Source organism: Crocodylus siamensis, chromosome 5 (assembly GCF_052110815.1).
Source record: "Crocodylus siamensis isolate JL-2025a chromosome 5, ASM5211081v1, whole genome shotgun sequence".
Taxonomy (NCBI): domain Eukaryota; kingdom Metazoa; phylum Chordata; order Crocodylia; family Crocodylidae; genus Crocodylus; species Crocodylus siamensis.
This window is the reverse complement of record NC_143399.1, coordinates 9,506,427-9,519,188: the sequence shown is the minus strand read 5'-3', so window position 1 is coordinate 9,519,188 and position 12,762 is coordinate 9,506,427. Positions and strand designations below refer to the sequence as shown.

The 12,762-nt window shown below is 46.2% G+C and overlaps 1 protein-coding gene across 1 annotated transcript in view; it reads left to right on the top strand.

Moving 5' to 3' along the window:
* Positions 1 to 12,762, top strand: part of SLC1A7 (solute carrier family 1 member 7) — a 102,122-nt gene that overhangs the window by 65,219 nt on the left and 24,141 nt on the right. The window contains exons 6-7 of the mRNA XM_090050291.1: positions 6,914 to 7,013; positions 10,428 to 10,661. Of these exons, the coding sequence (XP_089906417.1) occupies positions 6,914 to 7,013; positions 10,428 to 10,661 (334 nt within the window). The remainder of the gene's footprint in view (positions 1 to 6,913; positions 7,014 to 10,427; positions 10,662 to 12,762) is intronic.

Sequence of the window (12,762 nt, the reverse complement as noted above, 5' to 3'; positions counted from 1 at the left end):
AGGAAGGCCACTAGTAGCACGTGGGACTTTGCTGGAGGACAGGAAGGGAGTTCACACAAAAATGATAAGCACTTGGTTTTTAAAATTAAACAAGGCAATTGAAGAGGAGCATAGGCTAAGGAACATCAGTGTAACAACATAAGGAGATAAAAAAATGTTGTCCAGCTAGCCCAGGGTCCTGTTTCTGGTACTAGTAGTTTCAAAGACATTTTCAAGAAATCACAAAAAAATAGCTATGAAAAAATATGAGCTTATGGAGGACATTTCTTCCTAATTCCAAGGAGTTAGTGGGCATGTTATACCTCAGAGCATGAGGCCTATATCACAGGGACAGAGGATCTGTCATACTGAATCAGATAAACAGTCCATCTAATCTAGTATTCTGCCTCTAACCACTGCCAGTACCAGATGCTTCATATGGTACAATAGGGTAGTTACAGAATAACCACAGCGTAGAAACAGTTCCTTCTTAACTCCCAATAGCTCGAGGGTGACTGATGTCCTGAAGCATGAGGATTTGTACTTTGGTTCTATCACTATTAATGTAAATCCAAATATATTTCTCTTTATGAATATCTCGTTTTTTTTCCAATCCTGCTGAATTCTTGCCCTCAAGTATATCTTGGACCAATGTGGCATACCAGTTGAATTACGCACCATGTAAAAAGTATTTTCTTAGATAAGTTTTGAATTTGCAGTCTCCTGGTTTTATTTTTACCATACTTCAGAGTTAGTAGCTGTAATACAACCTTGTTGTAATGAACCCAATGGGACTGAGAGGAAAGTTCATTAAAAGAGGATGTTCACTATAAATAAGTTTAGTCAATTTGCTGCAACATAATAAACATGAAAATATTGGTTCCTGCTGTTGGGACTGTTGGAAGCAGGAGGTTGGTATAAACAGGTCATACTGTTTGTCCTATCTAGTAGGCTCGTTATAATGGATTTTACAGGAGTTCTTATCTGGTTTACACTACCAAAAGGGTTCTACATCCCAGTCTGCCAGCAGCAAATATTTCTCTCCCCCATGTTTTCACAAGGCGTGGATTTCTATCTGCATCCTTGCTGGAAACCTGAGATCCCCTGTGTAATGTTTTAGTCCACAGCTGTCCAGCTTCTAAGTGGCTGGGAGGCAAATGCCCCATGGGCTGCACCAGCAGAGGTGGTACACCCATGGGTCACACCAGGGCAAGCCCTCCCCACACTGCACTGCATGGGAGCCTCCCCTGCCTGTTGCACTGTGTACCCATGGCATCCCTATGGCACTATGTACCCTCACAGGCCCTCCTGCTCCACCTCCGGCCCTCCCGCCATACCATGTGCACAGCCCCATGCTCATCCTCACTCTGGACCATGCCACTCTGCAGTGCTCTGTCTGGCAAAAGCCAGGGGGCATGGGGAGAACCCAGAAACTCTTAATTCTGACGGAGCAATGGGGGACCAGTGGTGGGAGACAGGGGCTTCAGCTGAACCTCTTGTGGCCCACATGCAATCCACAGGCTGCGAGTTATACAGTTCTGCTTTAACCAACCCTCACAGCACCATGTCATAGATTTCATAGATTTCATAGACATTAGGGTGGAAGGGACCTCAGAATATTACTGAGTCCAGCCCCCTGCCCAAAGGGCAGGAAGTCAGCTAGAGTCATAGGTTCCCAGCAAGATGAGCATCCAGTTTGCTCTTGAAGGTGTTCAGTGTAGGTGCTTGAACCGCCTCCGCTGGCAGGCTGTTCCAGACCTTGGGGGCTCGGACAGTAAAGAAATTCTTCCTTATGTCCAGCCTGAAACGGTCTCGCAGTAGTTTATGACGGTTGGACCTCGTCATCCCTTGGGGCGCTCTGGTGAACAAATGTTCCCCCAGATCCTGGGGGTCACCCCGATAAACTTATAGGTGGCCATCAGATCACCCCTGAGCCTGCGCTTTTCTAGACTAAAGAGTCCCATGGCTCTCAGCCTGTCGTCGTAAGATCTGTTTTCCTGACCTCTGATCATGTGCGTGGCTCTCCTCTGGACTCTCTCAAGCTTCTCCACATCCTTTTTGAATTGTGGAGCCCAAAACTGGACGCAGTACTCCAGCTGCGGCCTCACCAAGGCCGAGTACAAGGAGAGAATGATGTCCCGGGATTTGCTCGAGAAGCATCTATGGATGCACGCCAGCATTTTGGTCGCTTTATTAGCCGCAGCATCGCATTGAGGCTCATGTTCATCTTGTGGCCAATGATGACCCCCAAGTCTCTTTCATCTGTAGTGCTAGCCAGCATAGCACTGCCGAGCCTATAAGGATGCTGCAGGTTTTTCCTCCCAAGGTGGAGAACCTTGCATTTTTCAGTGTTAAACACCATCAGGTTCTCATCTGCCCATTTGCTGAGCTTGTCCAGGTCAGCCTGGATCACCCGCCTGTCTTCTGGCGTGGATGCTTTGCCCCAAAGTTTGGTGTCATCAGCGAACATAGCCAGTCCATTCCTGACTCCAATGTCCACATCATTGATGAAGATGTTGAACAATATGGGTCCAAGGACAGAGCCTTGGGGGACCCCACTGGTCACAGGGCACCACGATGAGTGACTGCCATCAATTACAACCCTCTGGGTCCGACCACGGAGCCAATTTCCCAGCCAGCGGATCATGGTGGAGCCAAGACCACAGTTGGCCAGTGTCACCTAGAGATGATCATGGGATACCAGATCAAAGGCTTTTTTGAAGTCAAGATATATGACATCAATCTCATCTCATCTCCCTTGTCTAGTCAGGCTAATGGGCCTATAGTTAGCTGGATCCACTTACCTCCCTTTCTTGAAGATAGGCACCACATTGCCTTCTTCCAGTCTTCGGGCACTACACCAGAGTGCCAGAAGTTTTCAAAGATCTGTGCCAGGGGCTGGGCTATGACGCTCGCCAACTCCTTGAGTACCCTGGGGTGCAGATTGTCAGGGCCGGCTGACTTGAAGGTATCCAGCTTCTCAAGGTGTTCCTTCACGAGGTCAGCATTTATGGAAGACAGGGGATCTCCCTCACCCGGACCTCCCTGTCCCGTAGCGGGCATGGGCGTCCCATGGGACTGATGAAAGACCGACACAACGTACCCATTTAATAGGTTGGCTTTTTCCTGGGCATCAATTGTCAGTTGCCCCATCTGGGTCAGCAGGGATCCAAAGTTGCCCTTGCTTTTCCTCCGGCTCCCCACATATCTGAAAAAGGACTTTTTGTTGTCCTTGATGCTGAAAGCTAGTTGGAGTTCAGTTGCAGCCTTGGCTTTCCTGGTTTGCTCCCTGCAGGACTGGACCAGTGCAGAATAATCCTCCTTGGAGATAAATACCGTCCTCCATCCTTTGTAGGCTTTGCTTTGTAGCCTTAGGAAGTCTGCTAGGTCCCTGGAGAGCCAGGGGGGCTGCTGTGCCCTCTTGCTGCCTTTCCTCCAAGATGGAATAGACTTAGCTTGTGCATTGAGGATTGCTCCCTTGAGGAGAAACCACTCTTCCTGAACTCCCCTCTCCCTGGGGTCATGGTCCCTTAGGGCCTCACTGACAAGCCTCCTGAGCTTGTCAAAGTTGGCTTTTCTGAAGTCAAGGACTTCTGTGTTGTTGACAGACTTGCCAGCTTTACGGCGGATGGTGAAGGTGATCAGCTCGTGGTCGCTGTCACCCAGCTTTCCCATCGATCATTATGTCACCAATTAGGTCATCCCCTGTAGCCAGCACCAGGTCGAGCAGCACTTTGCCTCTTGTTGGCCCATAGACTGCTTGAGTCAGGTAGAGGTCATCCACACACGAGAGAAAGCTTTGCGACCACTCGGATTTTGCTGAGCGATCCTCCCACGAGATGTCCGGATAATTGAAGTCACCCATGACAACCATGGCCCTGGAGCAAGCGGCCTCAGCCAGCTCCCTGGTGAACTCCTGGTCAAGCTCAGGACTTTGAGTGGGAGGTCTGTAGTAGACTCCCACCGTTGTGTCCCCTGTGCCGTGTCCCCCATGGATTTTAACCCAGAGGGTCTCTAGCTGTCCACCCTGGTCACCAACATCAGCTTGCAGCGACATGTAGCTTTCCTTAATATAGAGAGCTACACCCCCACCCCTTTTATCTACACGATCCCTCCTGTACAGGGTATAGCCATCTATGTTGTAGTGACCAGCCTTCTAACAAAGGCATGATGAACAGGAAGCCCTTTGGTATCGGTGAGTATTAAGTTAAAGGAGTTACACATGTCATCATTGCTCTACTCCCCACAACTGAGCTTGTTACCTCAGCTGTTCTTCCACCACCCGCAGATTCAGGGATTAAGAGATCAGGCACCAAGCTCCGGTGTGCGAGTAGCAGTGCAGAGCACAACCATAGGTTTACCTGGGACTGTGTTAACTGCAAATTATCTCTAGGAAATGCACCGTACCTCACATTTGGCCGCAGCCCAGCTGTACCAAGGCAAAGGATGTTTTTTGGCTACATCAGTCTGTCACAGACGGCTTAAAGAATCAGAAGAAACTCAGCTGTCCACCCGTTTATTTCATGGCTGTGATTGTGTACACCCATGAAAGCTTTTTAGAATGCATTGTCAGCCGGGCGACTGCAGACATGGAGAGTGCCAGGACTCAGCAGCAAGCTTGGGGTTTGAGATCAGCTTCTAGGATACAGCAGACACATTTCTCATATAGCAGCCTAATAGATGGTTCATGGAAGAGGATCATTCCTGGCCTTTGGAAGAAGCTCAGAAGTGCCTTCCCTGTATGCCATGGTACAGCTCTGTGGTACTGATCAAATGGAAGGCTTGGGGAGGGTCTATCTGGAAGAAAAGCATCATTCTGCATATCTGGCAATGGGTGCTTCAGAGCCGGTCTGCTCAGTCATTCGGCCTGATTTTAATTTGTACTAATGCCTCGCCACACCACTGTAAATGGTAAACGTGTACATTAGAGCTACACCCACTTTAAATTACCCTGTAGGTCCAGAATTGTGTAAAGGGGCTTTATAATAGCTGAGGTTCAGGCCTGTTGGCCCCAGTAACAGAAACTTGAGTGGCTTAGGTCAGAAGAAAGACCCCACACAGGATTTTCCTGTGTTTCCAGGTTTCCTGTGCTGCAAAATGTGCTGTCATAGACAGACAGTAGGCATAGCCAGGACACTAAAAATGCACTGAATCAGAGAAGTCTCCTATGACATTTGGCTGGCAATTAGAGTCAGCCCTTCCCTGGGGAAAAGCCCCCCCCCCCCCATGAAGCTGCTGCCTCTGGCAGCATGTAAGCCATGGACAAGGGGTGAGAGTTTATCCAACTCTTTCTCTGGAGAAATCGAAATCATTTCATAATTCAAAAGAAAAGCTTTGTCCAGGAATAGCTTCTAACTTTTACCCCAAGGGTTGCACACAGCAGATGCCTGCATCTGCCAGCAAGGGCACAGTAAGGTGATGGGATTTTTATGTCCACAAATATTTCTTAGATCACCTTTGGTATATTTGGTTCAAGCACCATGTCCAGTGGGAGACAGCGAGCCACATGCCTTTCATTCAACAGGGTGCCACCCCTGTCTGCTCCCTGTCTTGTCCCCAGCCCTTGCCATATAATCAGTTGAGAAAGTCTCATACAGAGCAAACCACAATTATTTCTGTAAAGTAGCAGGGGAGCAATTTCTCCTTTTCAGCATTCTACGATATTAGATTCTTGGAAGCCTGCCATGGCTTACTAAAGCCAGTCTGCCTTCAAAAGCTGCACTGTATTTAATGTTATGTTAGCATAAATGAGAAACATAGTTAATAAAATATAATGTGGTTTTCTGACCTGAAAATTACAGCTAGTTGAATATTAACAGGCACATAATCCATCCAGTTGCATGCATTACTGTTGTGAAATTGTTGGATTATTGGCTCACTCTCTGCATCAGGAGGGTGGGGGAATGCCTTGGAACAGTTATGATCTGGGACCTGGCTTGCAACGGCAGATGTGAGCTACAAATGACAAAGCCTGGGCTCCTCATCAAATGAAACACACTGTATATCTAAAATAAGTGTCAGCACACACCCCCACTCAGAGTATCTTCAAGGACAAATTTATTTGAAGCAGTTTGTTTTCAAAATTCTTCCTTGAGCAATTTAAGTTAATCAGCTATAATTCCCACAGCGGCTGGCTGCACCAAATTACTGAAACAGGAACATGATGCATAAGTTATATATAAAGTTATTAAAACTTAATATTGTATGGAAAATACAGAGTTATATTATTATGCTCTGAATTGTATCACCTTCCTTTTTGCTGGCTGGTGCCACGTGACTATGTTTGCTTTTGTCCCTCTGCTGATTAGTCTCGTACAGCAAATTGGCTTCCCATTTCAGGCCTGTGCATTGTTTAATCTTTGCTAAGGTCGCTAGGCAGGAACAATTCAGAGGGATTTAAATCGTGAAGACTCTTATGCACTAAAAACTGAACTGCAAACACTACATTAATCTCACTGCTATCACATAATGGCTTTTGATCATTGCCAGTGTACCTAGATTTGAACTGGAAAGAAGAAGGAGAAAGATTCCTATTACTCATCCTGCATTTGTGCAGGGGGTTCAGTTAGAAAGCCTATGAAGTCCCTTCCATCCCTAAAATACAGGCTTTGTGTATGAATCAGTTGCTGGTGATGCCCCTTCTCATTGGTAAACAGAAGCTAAACAAGGAGTAACTTGAAGAGCATTTCTTTAGCTCCAGTGATAGAGATCTTTGTTGATTGAGCAAAAGAACAAGGGGGTAATTTGTGTGATGTGTATAGATCTGTGTCTGTTTCTACAATGCATAGTTTTATTACATGATCCCCTCTATCCATCATCCAGTCTATCTAGTCACCCCCCCACTCCATTCACCTTGAATTACAGCAGGGAGGGAGCACTTGGGGATTTGCAAGAAGGCAAGTGAAAATTAAAACCCTGATATGTTTGTTTGCAGGTATAATGTTGGGCAGAATGGGTAACAGTGGCATTCCCTTGGTCAGTTTTTGTCAGTGTTTAAATGAATCTGTCATGAAGATAGTGGCAGTTGCTGTTTGGTAAGTAAATCTTGCGTCAAGAAAAGAAATCACTTTAAAAAAAAAATGGAAGCATATTTCAACAGAAAAGATGCCCCGAGATGATGTAATCTAGTTTTCAAGAAAACTAAAGAGCAACAACAACTTTTCACTATGCGTGACATTGGCACTTGAAGTTATACGAACGCTGTAGGTCAGATACCGGCCCCTGGCTCTGTCACCTGCGTACTGCTTCAGGGATGCAAGGGGACAGAGAGATGCCTCAATAGGAAACCGCAGGTTCCTTTAACATAGTGGAAGAAATGAGAGGCCTCAAGCACTATCACTGAGTGATCCAGAAAAAGGGTCGGGGTGTGTGGGCAGGGTGATGCGGGGACAGAAGTCAGAGTTTTCTGGATATCCCCAACTAGCAGCATAGTCCCTGTATGAACACTTCAGTCCACAAATCCTAGAACAATCTTCAGAACAGCCCTAAGTTACATGGCGGGGATTTGACCTGAACTTGGCTAAAGATGACATAGGTCAAATAAAACATTAGCTCGATAGGAGTCTTGTCATCTCAGCAGAGTGAGGCATGTGTGCAACGTCATATTTGCTTCCTATTTAAAGAACCCCTCCATTATTGCCACGTAGCTCTTCCCCTCTCCAGAACTGTGCAAGTCTCCTACCAGCATTGTTATATCAGTGCACTGAGATTGTGGGTGTACGTTTAACACGATAGTTTTACTGATAATAAGTCCCCCTCCCCTCTCTGCACCAGTAAGCAGTCTGGTAACTTTTTTGCCCAAGGCGACTAGATGTTCCCCAGGATTTTAAATAATTTGACCGTGCTTTACACCACAACTGTGGGGTTACCAGTGACCAAACATGCAAAGAATTTCACTCCTCCACAGGAAAACGTGGATTTTATTGTGCGCGTCCCAATCCCTTGTTCAGTGCTAAGCACAGCACAGATAACCCTAGGAATATGGCCCTCTGTTTTCTGCAGATTACACTAAATATCTAGCTGTTGGCAAAGGTGCAGAGTTGAGAAATTAAGTTGCTAAAAATACCCATTGTTTGGAAGACTCTGAAAAGCCAACAAAACTAGAGAAAGTCCAGGAGCCCTCGAGTTTCCCAACCCTTCCATTTAAATTCTAAACCAGGAGCATCAGGAAAGCACCTTCCCCCAGCTGCAAAACCTCAGGAATCAGCAACAAGGCCTCTGTCTGATAGCAGCCTTTTGGCATGATAAAATCAGTCTTAGCTTCGCAACTTGGCTCTTGGGTCTCTCTTGGCTACATCCCTCCAAAATGCTGCTCTCAATTTCTGGGAAGCTTTTAAAATTTAATGAGGAAAAATTCCTTTTAAGACATAGTTGCCATTCTTCCTTTACATCCACAAAGATACTGGAAAATGGCTCGGCAGCACTTGTATAAGAAAACATCTTAATAATGAATAATTAAATATTGCTACTAAGTAATGAGTGTGCTGCTGGTTTATAACAACTGCCATCTGAGACTCTCAAAGTGCTTTACACATATTAATGAGTGAAGTGAGAGAGTGTCATTGTCTCCAGACTTTAGTTTCCCTCATCTGTAGAACAGAGCTGTTAAGAGGCTTACTTAAACTCTCACCAGTTGTCTGTGGCAGGGCTGGGATATGACCACCTATCTTCTGTCACAAAATGGCCCTTCCTCCCCTTTGGGTTTGGGCAGCAGCAGATGCATGTAACTATATCCTGATTTGAATTAGGGCTGATCATCAGCTCGTGTAATCACCACTTCCACTGATACCAGCTGAGCATCAGGCCCATTATGCTAATATTGCTTTCAGAATAAATGAATCATTCCTTAAAAGATCTGTCAGCCTAGATAGGATGTGGGCATTTAGGACCAGATCCCAGAAGGATGTAGGCAACATTTAGAAACATGAATCCAAAATTGCAATCCTAAAAATCCAGCTGATTCCTGACCCTGCAGGTGCCTAAAATCTATAGGTACATCTCTTTTTGACCTTAACATTCTCCAGGACTCACAGGTCCACAAAACTGCAGCACCACTGACCGAGCTGAGCAGCTTGGTACCTAGCTCACACAGAAGTTCATCTGGGATCCAAGCATCCTTTCACCATCAATGTGGTAGGCATCCTTAGAGCTTGCCTAAAGCATACCTGCAGGACAGGGCTCTGTGCAGATGTAGTGGCAGGCAGTCACTGCCTTCTTGTAGAAGATGGAGGGGAGAGTCCTGGATTCCAGTCCTTGCTCCAAGGACTGTTCAATACAAATCATATGAACTGTCCTCAGAGCGGGGCCCAAGTGCTGCCCGGATCCTACCCTCCCAGGGCAGTGCCCATGCTCCCCCTTGCTCTCCATATGAACCAATGACTCTTGAACTGTGGAGCAGCTTCAGCATCAGGCCTGGAGGCTGTTCCTTCCCTGGGACAGCAGGTAGCCTGGTAATTATGGCGCTCTCCTCAAGCTGAGGAGATAAGTGGTCTAACCACTAGGGCTGATGTGTAAAATGGGACATTCTCCTGACGTCCCCCAACACCTCCTGCCATACTTTAAACACATGGCCCCTGCTCCATTTCTGAAAGTGAAGGTACAGACCCTTTCCTTCAGGGGAGTGTTCTGGGCTATGGATCCTGAGTGTGGCATTAAGGCACCAGTGCCCCAGCTAGGAGCAAGATGTATGGCCCAGCCCTGTCCTCAGTGATAAGCTCTAGGTGCTCCCTGCTGTGCAGGCCACTCTGAATGGGATACCTCAGACAGGGCCAAGCACTATATGGTGGCAACCATCAATCCTTCCAGATCTTGGTGTATGCATGAGGGCCAACAAGACCTCCGGTGCATATGCCTGGGCAGGATTTTTTTTGGAGGGGTGGAGGCTGCCCAGACCATTCATCCTCCCTTTAGGCCACTGAGACAGAATTCAAACACCAGACTGCGCCCAGATGTTTGGTGCCTCCACAGCTGTAGTTGTATAAGTGTCTGGGAATCAAACCCAGGTCTCCTGTGTGGTACCACTGAACCACAGGGGACTCCCAAGTACTATATATCAGGCATTTTAACACACTGCGGTGAAGCCCCCAAGTCCTTTTTTGCATCTTGCCCTTTGATATTGTGGTGATGGACTCCAAACAATGCACATAGTGAGGCAGAAAATAGATATGCACTTTTCTACGAGTGAACTGCATTTAAGTATGTGGTGCCAGTCAGAGAAAGCATTACCCCTACTTGTAATCTGATATAAAAGCTTTTGTCTAGAACTGTTGAAGGGAAAAGGAATGTGGATCTAAAACTCAAGGGTGCAATGTTGAAACCCTCAGGCTCGTTAATCCTTGGGAGATCTAGTCCTGAGCCTGGAGCAGAATGAAAGTGCAGGAAGTTATTAGTCCCCAGTATTTGGTGAAAGTGATCTCTGAAATAATAATCAGTCTCTCTTTTTTATTCAGGTATTTTCCTTTTGGAATAGTATTTCTAATTGCTGGCAAGATCTTAGAAATGGATGATCCTACAGCCATTGGGAAGAAGCTAGGCTTTTATGCCATTACAGTGGTTTGCGGTCTGGTGGTTCATGGACTGTTCATTCTGCCAATGATGTACTTCTTTATCACCAAGAAGAATCCGATCGTCTTCATCAGAGGGATTCTTCAAGCCTTGCTCATTGCCCTGGCCACATCATCCAGGTATATGGATAGATGGTACAGATATCTCTCGGGCCTTAATCCCACCAAGTTTTGCTTTCGGAATGGTGAGATAAAGCTTAACTAGAAGAACTGGCATTGTATTTATTTTTGAACAATGGCCTTATGTAAAGTTGACAGGAGCATTTTTAAATGAAGAAATTATTCTAAAGATCATGCCCACAGCATTTAAAGATATGAAAAGAAGCCATTTGGAAATAATAAGACACACACAGTAAGTTTTAAAATAGTGGACAATGAGAGGGCTTCTTAGAGGACCAGCAGAGAAATATCACAGATTTTTGCTTTTAAATATAGGCACTGCGCTTCCCAAACACTGGTACAGGCAACCCCCCACTTAAAACTCAGCTCCAGAATAACTGAAGACCCTTATGTTCACTGATTGAGCCACAGGCATGAGAAATACCAAGAAAATGGATTTCTTTGTCTAGTTTTGCATTTTTTAGTCCTACCATTACTATGGGTATAGGAAAAAGGCAAGAGGAGGAAGAATTCTTTCCTTTCTACCCTTTTGATTGAACATTTTTGCTTTTGGAAATAATTTTAAATTGGGCAAGGGGACTGATCTGGAAATCTCTGAATTCTTTGCCAGGTTTTTTGAAATTATGACTTTTGATACCCTTTTGCTAAAAAACAACCTTCCTCTCACTCAACTGTGACCTAAAAATCAGTCCATGGAATACAATTGATGAGAAATTGTGCATGCATCCTGTTTGTTTAATAATATATTTCTATAATATTATATATTAATAATATAATGTATGGGCGTTTACTAGCCCAGAATATGGTTATTTCTGAACAAGGAATACTTTCCAGTTTCATAGATTTCACAGACGTCAGGAAGGGACCTCGGGAGATCATCGAGTCCAGCCCCCTGCCCAAAGGGCAGGAAATCAGCTGGGGTCATAGGATCCCAGCAAGATAAGCATCCAATTTACTCTTGAAGGTGTTCAATGTAGGTGCTTGAACCACCTCCGCTGGCAGACTGCTCCAGACCTTGGGGGCTCGGACAGTAAAGAAATTCTTCCTTATGTCCAGCCTGAAACGGTCTTGCAGGAGTTTGTGACCGTTCGACCTCGTCATCCCTTGTGGCGCTCTGGTGAACAAACGTTCCCCCAGATCTTGGTGGTCACCCCTGATAAACTTATAGGTGGCCATCAGATCACCCCTGAGCCTGCGCTTTTCCAGGCTAAAGAGCCCCATGGCTCTCAGCCTGTCATCATAAGATCTGTTTTCCTGACCTCTGATCATGCGCGTGGCTCTCCTCTGGACTCTCTCAAGCTTCTCCACATCCTTTTTGAATCGTGGAGCCCAAAACTGGACGCAGTACTCCAGTTGCGGCCTCACCAAGGCCGAGTACAAGGGGAGAATGATGTCCCGGGATTTGCTTGAGAAGCATCTATGGATGCAAGCCAGCGTTTTGGTCGCTTTACTAGCCACAGCATCGCATTGCAGGCTCATGTTCATCTTGTGGTCAATGATGACCCCCAAGTCTCTTTCTTCTGTAGTGCTATCCAACGTAGCACTGCCGAGCCTATAAGGGTGCTGCAGGTTTTTCCTCCCAAGGTGGAGAACCTTGCATTTTTCGGTGTTAAACACCATCAGGTTCTCGTTTGCCCATTTGCTGAGCTTGTCCAGGTCAGCCTGGATCACCCGCCTATCTTCTGGCATGGATGCTTTGCCCCAAAGTTTGGTGTCATCGGCGAACTTGGCCAGTCCACTCCTGACTCCAATGTCCACATCATTAATGAAGATGTTGAACAGTATGGGTCCCAGGACAGAGCCTTGAGGGACCCCACTGGTCACAGGGCACCACGATGAGTGACTGCCATCAATCACAACCCTCTGGGTCCGACCACGGAGCCAATTTCCCAGCCAGCGGATCGTGGTGGAGCCAAGGCCACAACTGGGCAGTTTGGCCAAGAGGTGATCATGGGATACCAGATCAAAAGCTTTTTTGAAGTCAAGATATATGACATCAATCTCTTCTCCCTCGTCCAGGTGATAGGTCACCTGGTCATAGAAGGAAATGAGATTGGTCAAACAAGACCTACCCGCAACAAACCCATGCTGGCTATCCCTT